This window comes from Marmota flaviventris, chromosome 15 (genome assembly GCF_047511675.1).
Source record: "Marmota flaviventris isolate mMarFla1 chromosome 15, mMarFla1.hap1, whole genome shotgun sequence".
NCBI classification, from domain to species: domain Eukaryota; kingdom Metazoa; phylum Chordata; class Mammalia; order Rodentia; family Sciuridae; genus Marmota; species Marmota flaviventris.
Window position 1 is genome coordinate 59,035,423 of NC_092512.1, and position 27,820 is coordinate 59,063,242.

The 27,820-nt window shown below is 33.5% G+C and overlaps 1 protein-coding gene across 12 annotated transcripts in view; it reads left to right on the plus strand.

Annotated features, from left to right (window-relative positions):
- Positions 1 to 27,820, plus strand: part of Stau2 (staufen double-stranded RNA binding protein 2) — a 313,847-nt gene that overhangs the window by 17,583 nt on the left and 268,444 nt on the right. For 5 of the 12 annotated variants that reach the window (XM_027947886.2, XM_071602286.1, XM_071602288.1 and 2 more), the window contains 3 exons: positions 5,228 to 5,310; positions 12,980 to 13,110; positions 21,440 to 21,599. In XM_027947886.2, the coding sequence (XP_027803687.1) occupies positions 12,997 to 13,110; positions 21,440 to 21,599 (274 nt within the window). In that variant the 5' untranslated portion in view covers positions 5,228 to 5,310; positions 12,980 to 12,996. Of the gene's footprint in view, positions 1 to 5,227; positions 5,311 to 12,979; positions 13,111 to 21,439; positions 21,600 to 27,820 lie in introns of those variants that run through there. The other 7 variants (XM_071602282.1, XM_071602287.1, XM_071602283.1 and 4 more) reach the window with 3 other exon arrangements.

Below are 27,820 nucleotides of genomic sequence, written 5' to 3' on the forward strand. Positions count from 1 at the left end.
ACCTGTCTCAATATTAAAAAAAAAATAAAAAGAGTGTTATAAATGTAGCTCAGTGTTAAGAGTCCTTGCCTAGCAAGCATGAAGCCCTGGGTTCAATTCCCAGTACTCCCTCTCTCTACCCTTCTGAAAAAGGAAAAAATACTTACTACAAAGCTATAATAATCAAAACAGTGTAATACTAGTGATATAAATATAAATGCATACACAGTCACAGCCACACACCAATAGAGTATCATTGAGGGTACAGAAATAAACCTATTCATCTGTATGCGATTTATTTTTGATAGTTGCAGGACCATTCAATGGGGAAAGAATAATTTTTCCAACAAATCATTCTGATACAACTGGAAATACACATGCAAAACCATGAAGTTGGATCCTTGCCTCACACTGTATACAAAAATTAACTCAAAATGGATCTGTGACTTAAATATAAGAACTAAAACTCAACAGCAAAACGATAACCCAACTAAAAAACAAGCAAAAGACTTGAATAGATATTTCTTAAAAGAAGATATACTGGTAGCCAAGATGAACATGATAAGAGATATTCAAAATCATTCATGATCAGAGAAGTGTAAATGAAAACCATAGTGAGGTACCACTTCATGCCTACTAGTTTGGCTAGAATCAAGACTCCAGCAATATCAAGTTTTGGTGTAGATGTGGAGAAACTGGAACTCTCATGTTGTGGGTGGGAATATTAAATGGTTTAGCTATTGTGGAAAAGAGTTTGTTTCTCAAACTAAATTGTCATGTAACCCAGATTTTCCACTTTTAGGTATATATACAAAACAATTGAAAACAGGTACTCAAATAAATGTATACATGCATGTTCGTAGTAGTACTATTTTCAATAGAAAAATTATGGAAACAACCCAAATACCCATCAATGGATGAATGGGCATATTTATCTTACCTACATACCATAAAATTTTGCTTAGCTATAGAAAGCAAATGAAGTACTGATACATGCCACAATGTAGAAGAACCTTGCAAATGATTTTAAGTGAAAGAAATCAAACACAAAATGATTCCATTTATATGAAATATCCAGAATATATAATCCATAGATATAGAATGCAGATTGGTGGTTGCCAAGGCCTAAGGGGTAAGGAGGAATGGGGAACAACTGCCTAATGGACATGCAGTTTCCTTTTGGAGTAATAATGTTTTGGAACTAGATATAGGTAGTGGTTGCACAGTATTGTGAATGATCTAAATATTACTGTATTGTTCACTTGAAATAGATTAATTAGATGTTTTGTTGTTATGTCGATTTTACTTTAATAAAAAATTAAAATGTTTACAAAGAAGAAAGCAGATATTATTCATAGCCAAGATAAATAAATCACTGATTAGAAAGAGATTGGTGATTGATTTAGCAAAGGTGCTGTAAATGTTTAAAAGAGAGGAAAGCAGGAGGAACATGATGTGAAAATAGATAGAAGATACAAAAATATACCCAAAGGCAATTTCTAGAGATTAAGAATGCAGTATCTGAAATTAAAAAATAAATACTGAATGGAATTATAGCCTATTATATATCATTGTTGTATGTAGGACACCTCAAAAAACTAAACAATTTCTCTATTTGAGTTTTTGTATGTGTCCTTTGTATAGGATGATGGGACATAATGGGTTAATAGCAGATAAGCCACTGTAGAAGGAAAGATTAGTGAGCTCGAATACATAGAAATTGTGGCTACTTCAAATGATGCATAGGTTGGAAAGACTGAAACAATAGTAGTACATCAGTGAACTGTCGGGTGATGTCAGGTGGTCTGAGATACATGTAAGTAGAATCCCAGTAGAAGGGAGGGCAACAGGCAAACTATTAGAAGAAATAATGATTGAAAATCTTCTATGTTTAGTGAAAACTATAAACCCACAGATCTAAGAAGTCAATGAGCATGAAGTAGAAGAAACATTAAAGATGAAAAACAAGGCTCATCATAATCGAATTTCTGGAAACCAGTGATACTGAAAGAAAATCTTTTGAGGAATCTGAGGTTTAAAAGAAACACTATAAATAGAGAGGTTTTTGTTTTTGCCATCCTGGGAATCAAACCCAGGGCCTCACACATGCCAGGTAAGCACTCTATCCCTGAGCTACACCCCCAACCCTGAACAGAAATACAGATAAAGATTACCACAGAACTTTTCTTAGAAGCTGTGGGCCATAAGAAAGTTGTAGATGGGGCTGAGGACATACTCTGTTGGTAGAGTGCTTGCCTTGCATGCACAAGGCCCTGGGTTCAATCTCCAGCAAAAAAAAAAAAAAAAAAATTTTTTTTAGTTGTAGATGGACAACAGTACCTTTGTTTTACTTATTTATGTAGTGCTGAGGATCGAACCCAGTGCCCCACACATGCGAGGCAAGTGCTCTACCACTGAGTCACAACCCCAGCCCTGGAGTTACATCTTTAAAGTAATGAAAGAAAAATATTTATTAAATTAGCATTCTATTCCTTTTGAAAATACTTTTCAGAAAGAAGTGACTTTTTCTTGTGTTTTCTTAATTATGTTAAATATACATAACATTTTATCATCATAACCATTCTTTTTTTAAAAATATTTTTTAGTTGTAGTTGGACTACAACTTTATTTATTTATTTTTATGTGGTGCTGAGGATCGAACCCAGGACCTCATATGTGCTAGGCAAGCGCTCTGCCACTGAGCCACAACCCCAGCCCCATCATAACCATTCTTAAGTGTACAGTTCTGTGACGTTAAGTGCATGCATATTTTCCTGCAACCATCAGTATAATTCATTTCTAGACCCTTTTTTCATTTTCTCAACTGGAACATTCTGCCCATTAAACAATTAACTGTTATGATTAACCATTGTAACACCAACTCCTCATTTCCCTACCCCAAGCCTATGACAACTGCCACTCTACTTTTTGTCTCTATGAATTCGACTACTCTAAGTACCTTCATACAAACAATCATACAGTTATTTTGTGACTGGCTTAGCTTTTTTTAGCCTAACGTCTTCAAGATTCATTCACATTTTATCATATACCATAATTTTCTTCCTTTTTAAGATTAAATAATATTCTAATATATAATATTCTAATATATATACATGTATATATATATTAGAATATTATTTAATACACACACACATACCAAATTTGTTCATCCATTCATTTGTTGATGGTCATATTTGGGTTGCTTCCTTATTTTGGTTTGTTGTGAATAATGCTGTGTGAATGTGGATGTATAGATATTTGTTTGAGTCCATTCATAAATTCTTTGTGTACAGAGAAGCTTGAAAACAATGCCCTGTAGTGAGGTAAATAATGTATCAAAACTGACACAGGTGACACAGATGATGTTCAAGAAGTCAGAGATACAGATAATACAGAAATATAAATATGAAACTTAAAAAGATGAAAAAATATCTGAGAAGAAAAATATACCAGATGAGATTAAAGGCAAATTTGACATTGCTGGAAAAATGACTAATAAACTTGAAGAAACAGCAAGGAAACCATCCAGAATGAACCACACAGAGGAAAAAAAATAATTTTAAGAATTAGAAAGCATCAGCGAAGTGTAGGGTACCTTCAAACAGCCACATGGATGAGGGATTAACGTTCCTGAGGGAAGCAGGACACAGATAAGTATGTGTCAAGAAAAAAATGGCTAAAAGCCTTCTAGACTTAATGAAACCAGAAGCCTACAGATCAAAGAAATGAATTCCAAGTGTAAGAAATATAAAATGATACCAAGGTATGTCATTGTCAAATTGCTGAGTGCAATTATTAAAAAGAAAATCTTAAAAGTGGCCAGAGACTTGGTCATGTTATATGCAGAGGAGCAAAGATTAAGATGTAAGCAAGGAGCCAGATGTGGTGGCGCTTGCCTATAATCCCAGCAGCTTGGCAGGCTGAGGCAGGAGGATTGCAAGTTGGCCAGCTTCAGTAACTTGGCAAGGCCCTAAGTGACTTAGAAAGACTGTCTCAAAACACAAATAAAAAGGGCTGTGGCTGAGTGGTGAAGCATCCCTGGGTTCAATCCCTGGTACAAAAAACAAACAAACAAACAAAACTAATGCAAGCAAGGAAACAGTGGAGAAGCATCTTTAAAGTATAGAAAGATGAAAAGTATTAACCTAGATTCTTTACTGTGAAAACAGATTTCAAAAACAAAGATGAAATAAACAATTTTCAAATACACAAAAACTGAATGAATGCACCACTAATATACCCCATCTAGAAGAAAATTAAGTTCTCCTTTATTCAGTAGGAAAATAATACTCAGTGCAGATAGCAGATTTTGTGTTCACCCAAAACTAAAAAATAAATATTAAAAAAAATTAAAAAAAACATTGATAAGAAAAATTAAACTGCCTAAATAAATAGAGAATTATGACTGGTTCTCATTATTCATGGACTTCTTCTTTGTGAATTGGCTTCCTCATTAAAACTTATTTGTAATCCCCAAATCAATGTTTTTGGTACGTTTGTGGCTGTTTATAGATACTTGCAGAGTGGCAAAGAATTCAAGTCACCTAATGCGCATATGAGGTTGAACAAGTCCACATTCTGTTTTCTTGTTTCAGCTTTCGGATGTAACCAAGTGGCCTTTTCCTGGATTATTTAGTGTCACATTTGTTGCATTTCTGTGCTTCTTGTTTATTTCTTTGTTTCAAATGACTCTCAGGTGTAATTTTTAAGTGCTATATAAGTATTCCTAAACCCAAGAAGGCATATGTTAAGGAGTCTTCATTTAGTCACAATATCTGTGTTGTTGGCTATGAGTTCAGTATTAATCAACCAAACATATATTTATTTGCAAATATATGAAAGTTGTGTGTATGTGTTTATGTAAAGTAGGGGGTCTTTAAACAGAAACACATAAAACACATCATTATCTCAATAATGAAAATTAACCATATCTTTTTCATGGGTTGAAAGATTTGACTTTGTTAAAATGTTGATTGTCACCAAAGTAATCTATAGATTTATACTCCAATCTTTACATGCTGTATTGTCAAAATGGACAAAATAAATTGCAAGTTAAAACCATTTACCATTATACATCTATTACAATGACTGACGTTAAAAAGATGACCATAACAGTGTTGGTAAGGATACCATATGCTTTTGCAGTGTTTAAATCTCAAGATAGCTTATTGGAAGTTGGAGATTGCAGGCATGACACTTAGGGCCTGCTTTGAATCAGATCCTTGAGCATCTTCTTTCTGTTTTTCAGAATCGTGGTGGCACTGTCAAGACTTTATAAAGGACAAGAGCAATTAGGATTTAAGACATATTATAAACCATTCCCTACTTTTGGTATGGCTTTATAAAGTAATAATATTAAAGTTAAACATGCTCATGTGAAAAAAGTAAAAGAATACCGTATATTGAAATAGAAAGTGAGAATATTCCCAATCCCACTTTTTAAATACATGCACCTTTAAAGAAGATAAAGATACAATCAGAATAATTTGTAACTTTTTAAATTCAGCATTTTGCAGTGTTTTCCCATGTCATTCTATAAGCCCTATACCTCTTTTAATCCCTCTCCTCCTCCTCTTCCTCCTCGTCTTCCTTCTCTCTCTCTCTCTCTCTCTCCCCCCCTCTCTTTTCCCCCCCTAGTCCCCTCCTTCCTTCCTTCCTTCCTTCCTAGGTAATTAACCCAGGGATGCTTTAGCACTGAGCTATATCCCCAGCCATTTTTATTTTGAGAGATGGTCTGGATAAGTTTCTTAGGGCCTTTGTGGTAAGTTGCTGAGACTGGCCTCAAACTTGTGATCCTCTGCCTCAGCTTCTGAAGTCACTGGTCACTAAGATTACTGACTTATACCTCCTGTGCCCAGTTGTTTTAGTTTTTTCAAAGCTGCATAGTCCTAGGGCTGGGGATGTATTTCAGGGGTAAAGTGCTTGCCTGGTATGCAGCAGGCCCTGGATTCAATCCTTAGTTTAAAAAAAAAAAAAAAAAGTGGCCTCAAAGCTGCATATCCTTACAGTTTATTTTACCAATCCATTATTGGTGGATAAATTATCTTATTTATAATTCTTATTACTACAGTCTTGCTTTCTTATTTTAATCTTCCACTTGTATTTATGCCTAGATGTAGAGTTGCTGTTTTAAACTTAGGTACAGTGGAAACTTGAATCAACATTGTACACCAAAAATTTGCGCTAATTTATGTTTGCATCAGTAATGTTTGCAACCGTTTCCTGACATCCTTGCCAGTGCTTACATGATATTAAAAAAAAAATTATGTTAATGCACTGTACATTTTTAAAAAGCTAGAAGAAAGAATTTTGAAAGTTTTTACTATAAAGAAATGATAAATGTTTGAGAAGGTAGAGATACTCAACCTGATTTAAATATTATACAATACATACATGTATTGAAAACATCATATTACTCCATGACTAGTTATAATTTTTATGTATCAGTTAAAAATAAATTTAATTCAAAAAACAAAAAAAGGAATTGGGGCTGTAGCTCAGTGGTAGAGCACTTGCTTCACAGGTATGAGACCCTGGGTTTGGTCTTCAGCACCATAAATAAATAATTAAATAAATAGCCCATCTATAGCTAAAAAAATATTAAAAAAAGAAAAAAATTGCTAGCTATTATATCTCACTGGAGTTTGAATTTTTATTTTTTTATTGGAACAGTTATGTTTTCTCAGTAAATTATGTGATTTGGAGCTGGGGATGTAGCTTAGTGGTAGAACACTTAAAAAAAAAGGGAAACTAAAACATTACATGGATTGTGTATACATTTTCCCTTTTTTCTTTTGGCTTTAAAAAACACTGATTTATGTTATTTTTGTATTTTATAATTGTTAACAGTTTGTCTTCATTTGTTACCAGTATTTTCATAGATTGTTTCTTAGTGTTATTTATCGTGTGTTCTTTTTTTTTTTTTTTAATTTTTTATTGTTGGTGATCGTGTGTTCTGCTTTGCCAAAATGTTACATTTTTATGTTGTTAATTATCAGTTTTTTTCTTTTGTACCTTCTATGTTTCTTATCTTTAATACCTTCTATATTATAGGACTATGAAATATAGCTAGTCCAATTTTTTTGTGTGCTTTTGTGGTATTTTATATTTTAATACTTTTGGAATTTATTTTTGTGTTTATGTGAGATAGGAACTTACATTTTTTCCTGGTAGATAAATGTTATAATAGAGTAGTTCAACACCTAAATAGTTCAGCAGTGATTTTGCTTGGACAGCCTGAAGTTAAGGTTTAATTTAGTTACAATGTTTGTTTTAGTTATAGCTGTGGACAGAGAGTAGCATTTCTTGTAGAAGGCAAGAGTTTATTTTTTGTCTTAAAATTTTTTTTTCCCTTGGAGATTAGGGTGATTTTCTTCTAATAGAAGAGAGAGAGGAGAGTCGGGAAAGAGATATAAAAACTGTGTCCAAATCACTTCTAGACTCTTCTCTAGAGAAATATGCTTTGAAGAGGAGGTAGGAGTTCTGGTTTAGGAAACTTTTGGAGTTGTAGTGAATTCTAATTACATTTTTTCCCCATTATTGCCTTCCATTCATTTTGAATTGTGTTAATTGTTCTGCTTGCATTTGTCAAATATGATGTTTTCTGTGCTTTTCCCCTTGTCTTTGAAAAGCGTGACTTTCTCTCATCTTGCCTTGGTAGATTCCTGCTTTCCTTAACTAACCCGATTGCCACCTCTTAAAACCTTATTTTCTACACTCCTTTTCATGAGGATTCCTTATAACAGCCTTATTACAGCACTGAAAATACTGTAAATTATTGTATGTGTCTACTTTATGTGTCTTTTTTCTTCTCGGAGAGTATGAGCTCCTTTGGATACAGAGAATTTGCTTGTTCATTGAAAACTGTGAGCTACATTATTTCGGTATAATTTAAAGATTCAAGTCCCAGAGAGTCCAAGAAATTTTGTATAGATATAAAAGTAGAGTACATCTAAAAAAATAGAATGTATCTATGCTTTTGTTGGATATGCATTTACTGTTGGTATCAGTGTTTCTTATCCAGTTTATGGCAAGTTACATGTAAATAAATTTCAGATCAATAAAGGTAGAATATTCCCTTATACACATATGAAAAATCTTAAGTGTAATTCATATAATACTTGGGAATTTTCATGGAAAACAACATTAGGCATATGTGATATACCAGGAAAAATAATAACACATGCTTTTCACATATATTCAAGAAGTACATTTCTATGAATAAAATCAATTTATCCTAACAGAACATTTTAGTTCAAAATATTTGTAATAGGGAGACATGAAAAACATTTGTATAGCTTTCTTAATAGTTTTAGTATTTGATGATAGCATGTTTTAATAAATACTTATTATCACAATAACAGTGGATTCTTAATCATAGTTAACAGTGTCTTATATCATTTTATTCAACCTATACAATCATCTAATAAGATAAAACAACTACTATCCCTATTTTACTATATAGAAAGTGAGATTTAAGATATAAGTTCTTTCTTTCTTTTCTTTTTTTTTTGGTACCAGGGAGTGAATTCAGGTGCACTCAGTCACTGAGCCACATCCTCAGCCCTATTTTATATTTTGTTTCGAGATAGTGTCTCACTGAGTTGTTTAGTCCCTTGCCATTGCTGAGACTGGCTTTGAACTTGTGATCCTCCTGTCCCAGCCTCCTGTATCCAGCTAGGATTTAAGTTCTTTCTTAAGGTCATATAGAATCAGTAAGAGACAGAGATATCCAAAACATGCTCTTTACCAGAAGAGGAAATCAACAACCCAGTTGTTCTCTCCAAATGGCAGAGTCTTAGATAATGAAATCCATTATTATCAGTTTTATTTACTTGTAAGTAGGCTCTTGCTTACCAGCTACCCAATGAACTTGAAGCTTACTTCAAAATAACTTCAGGGATAACTTAGGTTTCTTGAAAATGTCTATCTACATAAAATTGTTTCTCATTTTTTGCAGTGTTAACTTTTCTAAAATGTTATATATAAAATAAGTCTATCTGTGTTTCTGTCTCTCTCTCTCTCTTTTTTTTTTGTCTGTGTATGTGATACTGGGGATTGAACCCAGGGCCACAAACATTCTTGCAGGTGCTCTACCATTGAGCTATACTCCTCAGCTCTATATCTCTATTTTTATAGAGCAATTTGTTTTATAATTTGTAGATGCTTTATCCAAATTTTGGTATAATTCTGAAATTATTGCTGTATCATTAGGCTCTGTCAAATAGTTAATACTAATAAATAGGGAAACAGCTATTTAGGGAAACAGCTATTTAGAATAAAGTTTTAATCATTTTGTAAAGGAAAACATTACAACTACAGTTATTTTCCCATCAATTAACTTTAAATATTTTGGATTTTAATTATGAAGCTTTATCAAAGCAAGATCTTGGGCTAGGGATGTAGTTCAGTGGTAGAGTACTTGCCTAGCATGTGCAAGATATTGGGTTTGATCCCTAGAACTGCAAAAACAAAACAAAGTAAAGTAGGTTCTTAGACCAAAATATCAAACATTAAAATGCTTTGTTGGATTCATGTTAATTTTATGAATACAGAATTAATATTAGTGGAATATAAGTTGTATAGCATGTTATTAGTACTTCCTTAAAAGGATTTAGATCATTTTTTTTTTTTTAAATCAAAAAAGGCTCATGTGACTATAAATGTACCATCTTATTCACTTTTTTAGAGGGGGTGGTTTGCTGGGGATTGAACCCAGGGGAACACTTGACTAAATCCCCAGCCTTTTTTATTTTTAGGCAGGATCTCCCTAAGTTGTTCAGCTGGACTTAAACTTGTGATGCTTCTACCTCAGCCTCCCTAGTCACTGGGATTAGAAGTGTGCACCACCACACTGGCTTAATCACTTTTTTTTATATTTATTTTTTAGGTGTAGATGGACACAACACAATGCCTTTTTTTTTTTTATGTGGTGCTGAGGTTTGAACCCGGGTCCCGCCTGTGCTAGGCGAGCACTCTACCGCTGAGCCACAATCCCAGCCCCATTAATCACTTTTTAATATATTTAAAACTTGAACAATTAAGCATTTTCATACTATAAAATTTTACATTATGCCAGCTATGCTCTGATATTTTTGCATCAGATGAATTTGCAGCATTATTGAATTATGAAAATTGTACATTAGTAGTATAACTATTGTTCCAGTATTAAATGAAATAGGCTGATTTTTACCAGATTTTCAATATTTTCTCATTTTTACCAAAAAAAAAAAGTCATTCTATTTTTGCTTTTTGATGTTCAATAAGCCATGCTATTTGTTGCACTTGAGTATTTCATATCATGGTAAGCAAGAACTAAAATTGATTATAGCTGCAGGTCACCAAATTTTCCATGATAACCAATTTTCCAAATTGAACACACAATGGATTAAGTAAAATGTGGGTTTTCTCAACTTCTCTTGTCTTTTTTCTTTGTACTATTCCCAAAAGAAATAATTGCTAGTTTTTATGTTTTTTTTTTTTTTTTGCAGACACTAAAAATAGTTAATTGTAAATTCAGCTGTCAGCTGTATTGGTTCTACACTTGGTTACTTAGATTTTTCTCTCTTTTTTACTTAGGCCTTATCAGGTATTTATGTAGTTTTCTTGTAGAATAGTTTCTTTTTTAAAAAAACTTTATTTTATTTACTTATTTTTATATGGTGTTGAGTATTAAACCCAGTGCCTCATATGTGCTAGGCAACTGCTCTACTACTGAGCCACAACCCCAGCCCATAAAATAGTTTCTTTTAAAAAAAATTTTTTTTTTTAGTTGTAGATGGACAATACTTTTATTTATCTTTATGTGGTGCTGAGGCTCAATCCCAGTGCCTTGCGCGTGCTAGGCGAGCACTCTACCACTGAGCCATAATCTCAGCCCCAAAATAGTTTCTTAATCATAATGTTCATGATCGAGTCATTGTAGTAAATTATTGGTTTAAGAATAATTAGGAATTTAAAAGAATACTGTTTTCCACACTAATCTTTGCCGTAGAAAGTTTGAGGATGAAGTTCTTAAAATCAGCAATTTCTGTTTATTTTATGTATTATCCATACATTGTGCCTATAGTTTATTTAAGTAAACTTGCATGTTTAATAGCTAGGTTTTAGAATTTTTATTGGCATTGATCAATGGGAGATGAAAGGAAAACTGAAAATTAGTTAAATCTGTCTATAAATGAGATGAAGAAAAATATAGGATAAAAAATATAATATTAGAAAATTATTCTGAAGCTATAATAATACCTTATATTTGCAGTATAGTTTAGAAAACCATACTATACTTTTTAAAATCTTAAACTCACAATAAAATTGCGAATTAAGTAGGGTAGCTTTCTTACCTTCATTTTATAGAAAGAATAGTAAGTTTAGTAACTTTAAGCAAAGTCATTGAGACCTTGAAGGTTAGGGAAGGATTTTTTAAACAAGATATAAAAAGCACAAACTATAAGAGAAATGATTGGTAACTCTTGATAGTCACATTTGTAATCCCACCTACTCGGTAGGCTGAGGTAGGATACCAGGTTTGAGGCTAGCCTGGGTAACTTGATGAGATCTTGTTTCAAAAAAAGGGCTGAGGATGTAGTTCAGTGGTGGATCACTTGCATACCATGTATCAGGTCATGAGATCAATCCCTTGTATCATATGCATGAATAAAAAAAAGAACTATAACACATAAGATAATCAGAAAAGAACAGGAGTAGTTCACAGTGATGCATAAAGTAAGACAAAATGTTTAACCTTACTAGTTAAATCTGGGCATGCAAATAAAAATAATAGTAGGGAAAAATACCCAAGAGACATTAGTGGGATACCATTTGTCAAACATCAAGTAATGGAAAATTAAAGTACCTGGCTGCCATACTCCATATTTTCAAGCTTGAGGATAAATTGTAATTCTTATGCTGCCAGGGGAATTTCATTTGGTACAGTCATTCTGAAAGCTGTTTAGCAGCATTTTCTTGTAAGAGTGAAGAATTAGAAAGCACCCTAAATGTCTCTTAGTAGAGATAGGGATAACTACATGATTGTATGGAAAAATCTATAGCAGTTAGATGTAGTGCACTAGATCTATATAGGTTAAAATTGTAAAAACATAATGAAGAGTGAGGAATGTAAATTGTGAAAAATTCTAAGTTTATTATTATTGTTTATGTAAATACAAAACCAAATGTGTCAAAAGTGTATTTTCTCATGAATATACATGTATGTCCATAAATATATTTTGAAATATCCTACAGGAGTATATTCTAAATTTTTGTATTAGTAGTCTCTGGAAAAGATAAAAGGAACTTAGTTGAAGTACTGTTTTTTAATAGAAGAGATTCATAACTATAATGTGAAATAATCAAGATTTAAGGTAAATATGGAAAATGTTACCGATTTCAGTTCTGACTGTTCGGTAGTGGGCATTTGTTAAATTATTTTTTCTACTTTTAACTTTCAAAATTTCCTAAAAAAAAAAAAAAAAGAAAGAAAGAAAGAAAAGAAAGTTTAATTTGCTGAGGGTTCCCAAATATAGTTGGAAGAACAAGTACTTACTTTTAGAACTTGATTCCCAAGTCTATAACCTTTTCTACTACTGTGCTGCCTCCAAATGAGAAGGAAAAAAATAAAAAAGAAAGGCTAGAAAAGGTGGACAGAATAAGCTTTTTAGTAATAAGTAGTCAAGAATTTACTTGATTATGATAGAATTTCTTGAGAGTAAAGGAAATTTATAATATAAATTGAAAGTTATAACCTTATTTAAAAATCTATGCTGTTGTTACATATGTATAGAGAAGTATTTAAGAAAAAGGTACTTTATTGTTTAAAATGTGATATATACTTCTGTTGCATGTAATGGAAGACATTTTAGACAATTTGATTTTTGAAATACAAAATTCATGAAAATAATTTATTCATGTATACAATCTAATTTTAGTCCAAAAAGTGAAACTAGTTTTCTTCCATTTTGTAAAGTCATTCTTGACAAAAACTTTATAGCCTTTTTATTTACAGCTTCTCTCCAAGATAAAATGGCAAACCCCAAAGAGAAAACTCCAATGTGTCTGGTAAATGAGTTGGCCCGTTTCAATAGCATCCAACCCCAGTATAAACTTCTGAGTGAAAGCGGGCCTGCTCATTCGAAGGTAAGGTTATGAAGAGAGGTGGTCAGACATGCTTATCAAATTAGCAGACTTACCATCTCAGGTGTTAATTGTACATTATTTTGGAGTGTGGGGTGGTAGATGACCTGGAGGCTCTTTGTTTTGTATCAATATTTTGAAATGTAAACAATTTTGTTGCTTATTATGATTTGTAAAATGCTTTCAGATACAGTACCTCACAAAAACCTTATCAAAAACACAAGAAATACAGGTTTTTAAAATTTCTGCTTTGTAAATTGGGAAACTCAGCCACAGAAAAGTGACTTGCTTTATAGTTCATGAATATAGTTCAGAATTGACAGTACTAGCACTTAAGTATGTTTGTTGGCTCCAAGTACAGTACTCTTTCCATTAAATCACAGCTGATACAGTATAATGGAGACAGAGCAGATCATGCAATGGTTAACTATTGATACATCCTCTCCAGTGTGATGTTTAGTTTTAAGATTCATCATTTATGAAAGTTGTGTATTCCAGCATTATCATCTGTGTATTGTTATAATATTATTCTTTTAGATGGAAAAGCAATTTGTATATAGCTACATACACGTTTACATATATACATGTTATAAAGAAGTCTACAATTAGTATATTTGATGTCTGTTCATCTGTGAAAAATCTCAGTTGTGCCTAATTTTCCTTGGCACATTTTAAATATTGGATATTATGGTAATTATACATTTTTATATGCAATGTAGGAACAGTTGATTCTGTAAGATTTGATTGATCTTCATAAAGCCATTGGCTATTGGATTAATTTTTCTCTATCATCTCCCTTAAAGTAAGGAAAATAAAATGAAATTAAAATCTGTCAGTGTTGCTCCCTGGTAGAGGCTTTTCTGAAGGACTCATAGGCAACTATTTAAGTTTTTCATATTATCTCGTATTCTTGTATTGGCAGAGAAAATAGTTTGGCTAGGCTTTACTTGTTCATCTATGTATCCTGACTCTCTTTTATATACTTTGTGCTCTTAATCATGTTGAACTGTTTGCATTTCTCAGAATATTTCATGTTATTTTCACATTTCTGTGCTCTGCCTAAGTTAGATTTCTCTCTACCTTTAAGATCTTTTTGCTTTTATTGAACACCAAGCTTACTGTCTTGTATTCCAAACTTCTGTTAAACCTCTAATCTTCCCACTGGGCCTCCAGCAGGACCTGAAGTTGTAGTGATTACCGTATTGTGACAGTAGTATATGTTTTGTATTACTTTTGTTCTTACCCTCTGCTTATTTAGGGTTGTATATTTACTATTCCTTATGTCCCTTGCCCACATGTCCTTCTCAACTCCTTATTACCAATTCTAGGTATTCTTCCTTGAGGTAATTCCGAGTTTTGGTGTCATGTAATCAGAAACGCCCCACTTCCATTCATGATAGTAATTTATTGATCTCTGGGTTATTCATCACATTTCTCATGGCTCCCTTTCACTTTCTGCAATTTTCCTTCCATTTAAATTATTAGTGATTTTTTATTTTTTTATACTGAGGATTGAACCCAGGGGAGTTTACCATTGAGCTACATCCCCAGTCCTTTTTATTTTTTATTTTGAGACAGAGTCTTGCTAAGTCACTGAGGGTCTCACCAAGTTGTTGAGGGTTGCCTTGAACTTGTAGCCTTTCTGCCTCAGCTTCCTGAGTCACTGGGATTATAGGTGTGTACTCCCATACCTGGCTAATTTTTAGTGATTTTGACATCTAACTAGATAATTGTTCCAGCATGCTGACCTTTCAGTTCCTGGAACTTTTCCATTTATCTTGTTTTCTACTTTCCTTCAGCCACTCATTTCTGTAATTGCACTCTTGACCTTGTCACTACCAGTGACCCCAAAATCCTCCATAATTTTGGTTTCCGGGACTCATCTCTTGCTGACATGAACCTCATAACTTTCTAGATCATTGTTTATTGTAATTTGATTTCAACAGTCCTTCCATATGACCAATCTATTGATTCTACCAGCTTTTTACTGTTCCTCACTTCCATTGTTTCTTTTTGTAGTTGTAGATGGACAGAATGCCTTTATTTTATTTATTTTTTTATGGTGCTAAGGATTGAACCCAGTGCCTCACATGTGCTAGACAAGCATTCTGCCACTAAGCTATAGCCCCAGCCCCACTTCCCTTATTTCTTAGTTAGGTCCTTGCTCAACTTAAAATTCTGAATGATTTGTATATAAATGTCCTTAGCTGTCTTGTCTGTCTTGTTGACGGGTACTTGCTGGGCAGAATCCCAACCTCAAATCTGAACTTTGCCTTCTTTTCTGAATAATGGAAGAATGGCCTGTAGAAGCCAAGCCTTCCATTTGTGTACTAGACCACAAGCCCATTACTCCAGGTTCACTTCCCCCCCTGCCCTTTTCTCTTGACCCCTGCTTGCTTTTGTGCTGTCAATTTCCCCTGCTAGTGAATTATTCCCATTGGCATACAGATAGCCTATTCATTTTTTTCAATCTTAAAAAGATCTCCTGGCTGCACTTCCTCCTCCATTGATAACCTAATTCTCCTGTTCTTTATAGCAAAACTCCTAAAAGGAGTTGTCCACATTAGTTGTTTTGAATTCCTCTGTAGGCATGATTTTGTTCCCACCATTCCCACTGTTTAAAACTGGTCTAATGAAGGTCACCAGTAATATCCTCTTTAAATTTCTTAACAATTGTCAGTCCTGTGCTACTTGATCTGTTGCCTATATTTGATTTAGGTGAAATATATTCATTTCCTTATTGAGATGTTTCTTTTGTTAGCTTCCAAGACACTGTGCTGTTTTTTCCTATTGTTTAACTGGCCACACTTTAAAAATTTCCTTTGATTCCCCCCACCCCTCTGTCTCTTAAATGTTTTAATGTTGTGGAGTCCCAGAGTTCAGATCTTGGACCTCTTCTTACTCCCTTGACTGGACTCCCTTGGTGATGTCATACAGTCTTATAACTTTAAATAACATTTACATGCTGTCAGTATTCAAATTTATGTCTTCAGCCAGAGCTGTCCCTTGCATCTAGAATTGCATATATAATTGCCTATTAATCATTGCTACTTGAGTGTCTAATAAGTCAAGCTGAGTACATCTGGAACTGAATTCCTAGTCTCTGTCACACATGTTCTCTTTTTCTCAGTAGTACTTAACCACTTAAGATATTTTATTGTTTTTGTCTTCCCCAATTATAAACCATATGAGGGCAGGGCTTTAATTTTGTCTGCTTACTGCTGTGTTCTCACTGCCTGTAATGGTGCATATAGTAGACAGTAAGTAGTTATTGAATGAGTGAATGAATACAATGAATGAAAAATTAAATTCAAGGTGTGAATAACAATAGTCAGCTTTTCTGAAAATCAAAAAACAAAAAGGAACTAAAGATTCTTTTTTTCTGTAACTTTGAAAAGAGTAGGATTTCCAGTGTATCGTTGTTTATTTCAAAATAGTTTTCCCTTGTTAAAGTTTCCTGACATTGCTCTGAAGCTCAAAAGTGAAAACATTATAAAGTGGAAAAGTAATTTATATGTGTTCATGAACAATAGAAATCTGTGAAATAGGATGTTAGAAGAATTCAGCATGTACATTAAAGAATAAGATTGATGTATTTCTTTTCAAAGGGATAGTCACTATTTAATATTTGCTTTGATGATCTTGGCCTAAATCTTGTTATAGTCCAGAGAAAAGACGCATTTGTAAGCCATTAATTGAAAGAGTTCTGACTCTCAAAGAGTTCTGTGAACTCACATTTTGTCTGAGGAGCACTATTTATCCTTATAGTGAGTTCATTTCAGCAGAAGTAGAAACACTGTGGTGTTGAAACACCACTGACTGTGGTATTTTAGCTAAAATAATTAGAATTAGCTCTGTTCCTCCTGAAGGCTCATGCATATTTAGGTTTTAGTCCAGAGCTTTGATGGTATTACCCCAAGAGAAATGAGCTGGATTGTTCTGTTACTGACCCCCATCTCTACCCTCTGTGTGTGGTAAAGGAAGACTAGGCTACCTTGCAAAATTCTGGAGGAATCCAGGAGGATTCTGATTTTCCTACAATTTTTTAGGAATATACTGAAATTTTTTGAGCAGCTTATAAACTTTATAGTTCACTGCCAAGACTTCAAAGTCTGAACAGAATGTTTTCTCCCCAGTACTGGGGATTAACCAAGGGGCGTTCTACTACTGAGCGACATCCCAGCCCTTTTTATTTTTTGAGACAGTGTCTTTCTTGCTAAGTTGTACAGGTTGGCCTCGAACTTGTGATCTTCCTGCGTTATCCTCCTGAGTCTCTGGCATTTCAGATGTACACCACCATGCCTGGTGGCTGAACAGAATTGTGGTGAAAGTGGACTGTGGTATGTGTGTGTGTGTGTGTGTGTGTGTGTGTGTGTGTGTAGGGGGAGTGGGTCTTGTAGACTCTTTATTTCTAGGCAGTCTCAGGATTCCTTTTGGGTTTTTCTAAGACTGAGAATCTTCTTTTTGCTAATCTATGCCTATTGCTTCAGTTGCCTTTTGTCATAGACCACTCCTTTTGGCTGTAGCTCTTTTTTTTTTTGGTGGGGGGTTGTGGTGGTAGAGATTGAACCCAGGAACTTGCACATGCTAGGCAAGTGCTCTACCACTGAGTCACATCCCCAGTTCCTTATATCTCTTTTTAAAAAATAGTGTGTACTACAATAATTGGCATATTCTTAAATGAAAGATAGTTATAAGTTTAAGCAATATTAATGGGATCCATTTTGTGGAAAACAAAGTCATTTACATTCATGCATGTCAAGTACCATGATTTGGGTGCCACCTAATTTACTGCCTGGTTAAGGACTCTTTTCCTGGCTTACAGATGCTTTCTTCTTGCTGCATCCACACATAATGGAGAAAGAGAGATTTGGGTTTCTTTCTTTTTGCAAACTAATCTTGTCTCGGAGACCCATCCTCTTGACCTTATCTAAACATAATTATCTCCAAAGATCTCACTTCCCAAATATTATTATATTGAATATTAGGACTTTAAACATGAATTTTGGGGTATACAGTCTATAATAGACTGTATTCCTTGTTGTGTGTGGTTAACTGAAATCTGTTCTGTTACCTCCGTAGATAATCAGTCGCCTGACAGATTTCTTGAATCTCTGGATCCAATAGGAAAAGATAATCAAAGAAGCTGTTAAGGTTTTACTTGGAATTGTTGGGATAATAATGGACAGATTATCCTGGAATATAAACTGATGGGGGGATGTGGCATGGAGGAGATGATGTTTTATTTGACTTATTCCTCCTAAGTTAGTAGAAATATGTAGTGAGCAGTTAAATCTGTGTGATTATTACTTATAAAGAGGTCATGTTTGGAGAGATGCAGAATATATATTTTTTTCCCCACAGTACTGGGGCTTGAACCCAACAGTGCTTTATCATTGAGCTACATTCCTAGCCCTTTTATTTTTTATTTTGAGACAGGTCTCACTAAGTTGCTGAGTGACCTCAATTTTGCAATGCCCCTGTGTCAGCCTCCAGAGTTGCTGGGATTATATGCCTGTGCCACCACACTTGGCCAGAATAAATTTAACATGCTTTCCTGATGCCATCAGGAATTTTAAGGTCTAATATTTACATACTTATTTCTGTTTTTAATTATGAGATATATATTATATATATCTAATGTAAAACCTTTAAACTTTCTTCATTAAATTTCAAAATTTGAAATAAAAAGAGCTCATTGAAAAATAATTTTGGGGCTGGAGATGTGGCTCAAGTGGTGGCGCGCTCGCCTAGCATGCGTGAGGCACTGGGTTCGATTCTCAGCACCATATGAAAATAAAATAGAGATGTTGTGTCCACCTAAAATTAAAAAGTAGATATTCAAAAAAAAAAGAAAAATAATTTTAAAATCAGGTAAATGTATTAAATATATATTTTAAGTATAAGTTTTAAATTGTGTCAGAATATATGAAAATTTAATCATTTTTAACAGATGTGTATATATTTTGAATTACAAATGGAGATTTTTCAATTGTTTTGAAAAACAGAATACTAAAAGAATAGTACAAGCTGGGTGCAGTGGCGCATGCCTGTAATCCCAGTGGCTTGGGAGGCCAAGGCAGGAGGATCAAGAGTTCAAAGCCTGCCTCAGCAAAAGCAAGGCACTAAGCAACTCAGTGAGACCCTGTCTCTAAATAAAATACAAAATAGTGCTGGGGATGTGGCTCAGTGGTTGAGTGCCCCTGAGTTCAATCCCCAGTATCCCCCACCCCACAAAAAAAAAAAAAAAAAAAAGAGAAAAAGAAAAAGAATAGTACAATAAGACTTATGTATCTTTCACATTTACTAATCAGTGTATTTGTCATATTACATCATTTCCTGCTTCTTCTGTATAGATCTTTATTTTTCCTATACAATTCGACAGTAAATTTCTGCCATCATAAAATTTCCCTTTAAAAAAAACAATACTTATACATTTCTTTCTTAATTTAAGACTAAAGATATTTTTCTGCATAACCATCCTCTATCACTCATGAACCAACATTTACTAGTCATGTTGTGTAATAGTCTGTTTGCTGCTGCTATAATAGAAATCCAGAGACTGGGTAATTTTTATAAAGAAAAGAAGTTCCTTTGGCTCATAGTTCTAGAGGCAGGGAAGCTGAAATTAAGAGGCTGCATTCTTTGAGGGCCTTCTTGCTTCATTATCCCCTGGTAGGAGGCTAAATGGCAAGAGAGTGCGAGAGGGGCCTGCATTTCTTTTCTAACAAACCTACTCTTCCTGTAAGAATCCATTTCTGTTGTAATAAATAATCCTTTCATGAGGGCAAACCCTTTGTGACCTAATCTTCTCTTAAAGGCCCTGCCTCTTTTAACATTTGGAGATTAAATTTTCAACACATAAACTTGGGGAGGACACATTTAAACCACAGCATCTTTCAAAGTCGAATTTCTCCAGCTGTCCTCTATATGTCCTTTTTTTCCTCCTCTTTAAAATCCCCACTACAAATCTATTCAAGGATCTTGCATTGTATTTTATCATGTCTTTCATGTCTCTTAAGTGTCCTTTAATTGATAAAGAAAAGGGGTGGGGGGCGGGGGCAGTTTTCTTTTACAACATTTTTGGAGTCTAGGCCAGTTGTCTTATTGACTATCCCATAATCTAGATCTGATCGTTTCCTTAAGATTAGATTTGTTGGCCAAGAAGAGTATGTAATTGTTGATGTGTACTTCTCATTAGATTTTATCAGGAGGCACATGATATCAATTTGTATAATTATTGATGTTAACTTTAATAACTTGGTTAAGCTATTTTCTACATGATCTTGCTGCAAAGATACATTTTATTTTTGTAATATAAATACTTTTGTATTAACACTGCAAAGTAATAAGCAGTCTGTGAGTTCAAACTGATTGTGTATATATTGTTTAACTCGATCCTAAATTTTAAAGGTGAACAGTATGGTTTTGAGCTCATATGGAAATAATGGTGTGAATGGAATGTAGAATGTAGAAGGGAAAGAATGTATGTGAAATAAGAATAGACAGTAGAACTTTTGTGTCAAGCTAAAATGATAACAATTGAATTTTTTTTTTTTTTTTGGAGACAGGGTCTTGCTATGTTGCCCAGGCTGGTCTCAAACTCAAACCATCCTCCTGTTTCAGCCACCACTCCTAGCTTTGGTTGAAGGTTTTTAACCTGGTGTTGGTTGAGATAATACAATTGGGTTTGAATTTCAGAAAGGTAGTTTTAGCAGCAGTTTGAAAATTATTTGTCTAAGCTACAGATGATGAAAGGCTGGATCTAGTGAGGTGTCATTGGCAGAAAGAAGAGGAAGATTTGAGAAATATTCATGAGGTTAAAATGGACAGAATATGCTGACTGGTTAAATGTTCATTGTAGGGATTGAATTTCTTGGTGATAAAGTATTTAATAGGGCTGCCTAATTTATTGACTATGTTGTGCTAAGGATAACATTTAAGTTATTACTTTTTAATAAATCCCTTATAGTGACAGGACCTTTTGGCTTCTATGAAAGTTTCTTTTATTTGTACTTATTGTACTTTTCTGGGGACTATTTGAGACATTAATAATGTGATTCTATTTAGGAAAGGGTTTGCTATCTGATTTTTTTCTACTCAAAATGTACACTTTTAGAGCTGCTGTTAACCTTTGAGCTACATTAAAACAATTTGATACAACCTCTTAAAATTATTTTACTAGATAAAATAAGATTTTTGTTGCATTGATCCCTAAGGTCACTTATACCACTAAAATTCTGATTCTGTGGTATGTATGTTTCACTCAGACAACCCATTTTATTTCCTGAAAAAATTTTCATGTTTTCTTTGTCTGTTTATATTTTCAAAGATGTTCTCAGTACAGCTGAGTCTTGGGGAGCAGACATGGGAATCCGAAGGGAGCAGTATAAAGAAGGCCCAACAAGCTGTTGCTAATAAAGCTTTGACTGAATCTACACTTCCCAAACCAGTACAGAAACCTCCCAAAAGTAATGTTAATAACAACCCAGGTATGGTACTCACTTGTTTTCTTCTGTTGTGTCATGTGGCATATATGGTGTTCTCTGTTTTTTTTTTTAATATAGGAGGCTTGTTGCACATATTAATAGTAGTGTGTATGCACAGTACAGCTGAATAATAACTGAAGGTGAGAAGATGAGGAAGATGATTACAGTTATTCTAAAAATTTGCTTTAGTGGATACTCTTAAGGTACCTTATTTATGTTTTCAATGTTGGTGAAAATATTTGCATGCAAAGTCCAGAAAATTTGAGTGTTTTTCTAAAATAAGAATAGAAATGATCAGTCTCTCTTTTCAAATGTATGATATGCATTTTTAACAATGAAGTTATTCTTTATTTTAGTTTAATACAATTGTAAAATTAATTGTGAGCATCTTATGAAATACTTTGAATGTTGATGTAAAATTTTAGAAATGGTTGTTATTCAGTTTTTAACATTATATGATGTTTATTCAGAAACCCATAAATCTCAAAACCACTTGTGTATAAAATGCTGAGTAAATGATCATTCTAGTTTTAAGATCCCAAGGATAATTTTAAAAAGTTGTTTTGATTGTGTAAATACCAACAGCATTATGTGTCCAGTTATTTTGGGGAAGAGGCAAATCTGTATTGAACATCGTGCATCAAGTTAATAAAATTCCTATAAGTTTAGTATCATTTGTATATCCATTTATATCATTCATTTGTTAACTTATTAATATAAGTTCTTCTGATCAATATTAATATTACCTTAAGCATTTTTATGATGGAGTAAAAAACAAAAATGACATTTAGCCTGCCAGTGATGACTCTCTATTTTAATTATAATCTCCAAGCTTGTACTCATAATTAAATCACATAGACACTATTTCTTTCTCATGCAGCCTGCACTAGGTAGGAATAAGTCTGCTGTTTCAAGGACTGCTCTATCCAGAGTTCCTATGGCTGTCTTCGTACTAGACCTTTTACTTCTGTTCAGTTGTTTATAGTTTTTATTAATGGCAATTAATTTACACAAGCCAAAAATATTACTATAATAAAGAAGAAACCTATTGTGTTCAATTTGAAGTTGACAAATGACTGTCTACTTTTTAAATTTTTAAAGATGTCTTCAAATTACTGGTTGGTCATTAGTACCATACTATTACCACTCTTTATTAAGCTCTTGCTTTTCATATCTAAAAGGTATAAAATATTATCCTTTTCTGTGAATATCTTATAGTATTATACCTAAATGCGTAACAAATGGTAGTTGTTTTAGTCAGCTTTTTTACTGTTGTAACCAAAAGACCTGACAAGAACAATTAGAGGACGAAAACTGTATTTGGGGGCTGAAGGCTTCAGAGGTCTAAGTCCATAGATGACTGACTCCATTCTTTGGGGGTCCAAGGTGAGGCAGAATATCATGGTGGAATATGATATTCCACTACAGTGGATTATCATGTGGCAGAGGAAAGTGACTCAGGACATGGCACCAAAAGCAGGGGCGAGGGATCCTCTTATCATAGACAAAATATATACCCCCAAAGGCATGCCCCCAATGACCCACCTCTTCCAGTCCTCCAGCCACACACTTCCTGCCTATAGTTATCATCCAGTTAATCCCCGTCAGGGGATTAAGGCACTGATTAGGTTAAGGCTCTCTTAACCCAGTCTTTTCACATCTAAGCTTTCTTGCGTTGTTTCAGACGTGAGTTTTTTGGGGACATATCATATCTAAACCATAACATTGGTAATTAAGTGCCATGTGAATAGTAATAGCAGTCAATATTGTAGGGAATGATAAACATGGACTGAAATAAGATATGGGCCTTGAATAAAGTAGCCAGGTTGAGAAGGAGAGGAAAGAATATTCTAGACTGAGAGAATGAAGAGAGGCAGAAGTCTGGACAATGGTTTGGTTAAAAAAAAAAACAACAACTTTTTTTTTTTTTCTTTTTCTGGTAGCTAGTTTTTAATTAGAGTGAGTTGACAAGTGACTAGTAAGTAAAAAGACTGGAGGTGTAGATAGGGAGTGGATTGTGATGGACTCGAATACCAGCTTTTCAAGATTGAATTTTCTCTGTAGTTTGGGGGAATTAATGTTTATGAGAAAGTGGATGATGGGTTTAAAAAGAGCATTTTAAGACATTCAGTTTGACATGTGAATGGAAGGTGGAAGGTAGTAAAATCAAGGTGATCAGTTAGGAAATCATTGCCATAGTTTAATGGGTGGAGAGAGAGAAATTCATATGCATTGAGTCCAATATGCCCCCACTCTGAAAGGGTGCTGGGAGTAGCACTTTGAATAGAACAGAATGAACTGTCCAAGGCACATAATGTAAAGCAGGAGTAGTTGTGTATTGAGCTGTGAGTGAAGTCCACATTTAGAGGATTATAGCAGGAAGTAACCTACCAAGAGTCAGAGAAGCAAACAAGAGAGTCTGAAAGCCCATTGGAGATGTTTCCATTGTTGAATATCATAGTAAACTGAGAAAAGGAATAGATTATTTTGGGTAAACTTCTAAAATATACAGTCACATACATGTAAGTGCACAGGTTACATTTGTAAAGCCTGATGAAGTTTTATACTGTGAACATCTCACTACAGGCTTTACTAGCTCCCAGATCAGAAGCCACCTTCAATCCATTAAAAAACTCCAAAGGAAGCCATTCTTCTGATATCTGTCAGATTAGTTGTTCCTGCTTATTGGAAGCATACACTGAGTCTTCTGTGATAACTTGTTTTTCATCATTTGTATTTGTGAGATTTATTCATATTGTGTTTAACAGTGTAGTATTTTATTGATATATAGTATTCCTTTGTATGAATATGCCATAATTTACTTATTCATTGTACTTTTGATAGTTATTTGAATTATTTCCATTTGGGGCTATTAGAAATAATACTGCCACGCTGCCATGAACATTCTTCTTTCTTTCTTTTTTTTTTTTTTAAGAATTTAACCTTTATTTTTTATGTGGTGCTGAGAATCGAACCCAGTACCTCACCAATGCTATAGCAAGCACTCTACCACTGAGCTACAATTCCAGCCCCATGAATATTGTTATACATTTTTGTTGAGGATGTATGTATTTGGAATTGTTGTATTCCAATAGGTTATGCACGTGTTCAATATTAATAAATAATGTTAAACACTATCAATTTATTTTCTACCAGCAGTATTGGAGAGTTTTTTGCATTCTTATGAATAGTTCGATATCTTTAGCTTTCAAAAAATTTTGGCTATTATGCTAAGGGATTTAATAGTAATTCACTGAAGTTTTAATTTGAATTTCCGTAGTAACTAGTGAAGATGCCTAATGAAACACCATGTACTTGTTGATGGTGTCTGTGGTGTTTGGATAGCCTCTGTTTAAAGTGCCAGTTGGAATATTTTTTTCCCATTAAAAAATAACTGCATTATCTTTTAAATTTTTTTTCTATTTTTTGATTTGGATGCATATCCTTTGTCTATATATATATTATATATATAATATATATATATATCAGACACTTTCCATACAATTGTATGGTACATAATGAAGACCAATTTTGTAGTCTTTTCTTTTATGGTTAGTGCCTTTTTTGGTATACTTCTTGTCTCCCATAAGGTTATGGAGATAACATCACTTTATTTTTAGAAACTATCATTTTGTCTTTCTAATTCAGTCTACAGTCTGTCAGGAATCAAGTTTTATGTGAGATATTAGGTAGAGCTTGGGATTTTTCTTTTTCTTTTCAATATACAGGCATTCAGTTAATCCAGCACTGCTTACTGAAAATATAGTCCATCACCCTATGTGATGGTTATCATTATGTAACTGGGTCCACTTCTCTCACACTGAAAACAAGAGTGCTTAGCATTTCCTGGGGGCATCTTGTAATTTGAAGTGGTACTGTGGATATTTTTCTGTGGAAGCATTCCTGGGGAGGTAAAGAAGATATGCACTTGGGTGGGGGGCTTAATCTGTATGAAGGAAGTAGGGAGACTGTGCCTTGAGAGGTGAAGCCTTTTCAATATAGTTTGAGCTTTCTGCTTTTCATTTACTTTTCTTTCATAAAGACCAGTTTTTAACATTGCTGTAAAAAAATACTATAGTTGTATTTTCAAATGAAAAATTTGTATTATCCACGTAATCTCACATGAACACAATACTCTTCCAATTATTTTAAAATCCAGTTCATGGTGTGAGTGGCAGATATAGTGTGTCCCACCCATGCATTCTTATTATTTCACTGGTGATTTCCTGCCCCCATATCCTCACCAACTGGTGATTTTCAAACACATTAGATTTCTTATTTATTGCCTTACTTGAAGATGAGGTGTTTTAAGCTTTTTCTGCCTCCGTTTGAATTTTATCCTATTTGTGATTTGCAAAATAGAATTCAAGGTGACATAAATCTTGAATGATTAACATGTCAATTATTAACACAATCTTCATGAAATTTAAAATGTAATTTTTAAAGGAAACTTTGGAAAACTGTTAGGCTGTTTCTAATAAAGTTAATATAAACCCACTCTGTGACCTAGCAGATCAACTGTTAGGTTGTTATCCATGGGAACTGAAAAAGACTTATGCAAAAATGTTCAAGATAGCTTTATACATAATAGCCTCTAACTGGAAACAAATAGATATTTATTTAACATATGTACACGTTTTGCTAAATGACCTATGTTGGTACTTAAGATAGGTTGACATAATTTTATATTTAAGTTTTTTTTATTATGGAATTTTAAAAACTTACAAAAGTAGAGAAAACAAGATGTGAATGTCCCCTGTACCAATTACTAGGTTCAACAATTATCAATTCATGGCAGCCAATCTTATTTCTCATCTTTTTCCTCCCTGGGCTATTTGAAGCAAATCTCAGCCATATTACTTTATCCTAAATACTTTTTAATTTTTTTTTTTTTTGGTGGTGTTGGGGATTAGAACCCAGGGCCTTGTGCATGCAAGGCAAGCACTCTACCAACTCAGCTACATCCCTGGCCTTAAGATAGGAACTCTTAAAAATTAATAACATCATTATCAAGAAAGCAAAACAAGATTTTTTTAACATTAAAGTCCAGAGTTCAGATTTCCATATAGTCTCATTTTTTTAAATAATTGGCTTATTTAAATGAAGATTGAAACAAGATTCATTTATTGCATTTAGTCTGTGATGTCTCTTTAGTCTTTTTTTGGTGATACTGAAGCTTGAACTCAGGGGTGCTTTACCTCACCGAATTCTTGTATTTCCTGTAAATGAATGGCTTAAGAAACTATGTAGATTCAGATTTTTTTTTTTTTTTGCCAAGACTGCTTTATAGGTAATTTTGTCTATAGGTATTGCATTACCTCAGAAGACAATTTCTTGTGGTCTCCTATTTTGTGATTTTAAGGTTGATCAGGTGATTCTTTTATTGTTAGCCAGGTTCATCCATTATCCAGTTTCCCATTAACATTTGATCTAATTGTTGTAGCAGCCTGCTCATTGCTTAGAAGATCCATTATTTTATCTGGAGATGAAAACTGGTGATTTTGGTGGGACTTACTCCTTCTACATTTATAAGCTGGAATTCTTTTAGCTAATAGATAAAGAGCTTTTCCTTCATCATATGCTTGTTCTGAGTATAGTTTATTCAGTAGAGGCAAGACAAATAAATCCTTGAGTCGTTCCCTTTATATTTCTAAGTATTATGAACAGATCCGGAACCAATGATTTCTCTAAATTTTTTTTTTTTTTTTAAATTGGGAAGTGTTATAAACTAAACAAATGATATTGGCTGTCTTCATTGTTAGTGGATTGATTTTAGTCCTCTTAAGTGGATAGAGCTATAAATCATGGTTTCTAACATAAATGTAATTACTTTTTTTCATTGTTTTATATCTATTTATAGATATATGATAATTTCCTGATTTTTTGCATGTTTCTTTTTCTCTAGAAATATGATATTTTACCATCATTTAAAGTCATTTGAAATAATTACTCTTTGTACAACTAAGGCCACCAATTTGATTTTACTATTAGCTTAATTGCATTGTTTTCTTTTTTTTAAGAGATTTTTGCTCCCCATTATGATTTAATTTTGTTTGAATTAAATAACAGTATATTACTAGTTAAAAATCATGTTATTGGCAGTATGATTATTGAAGACAGTTTGAAACTTCTTTGATTTTCTTTTTTCTATAAGGTGGATCTCATTATTTATTTTATAGTATTTTTGAAGTCTTTTACAAATTTTCTCTGTTTGATTCATCAAC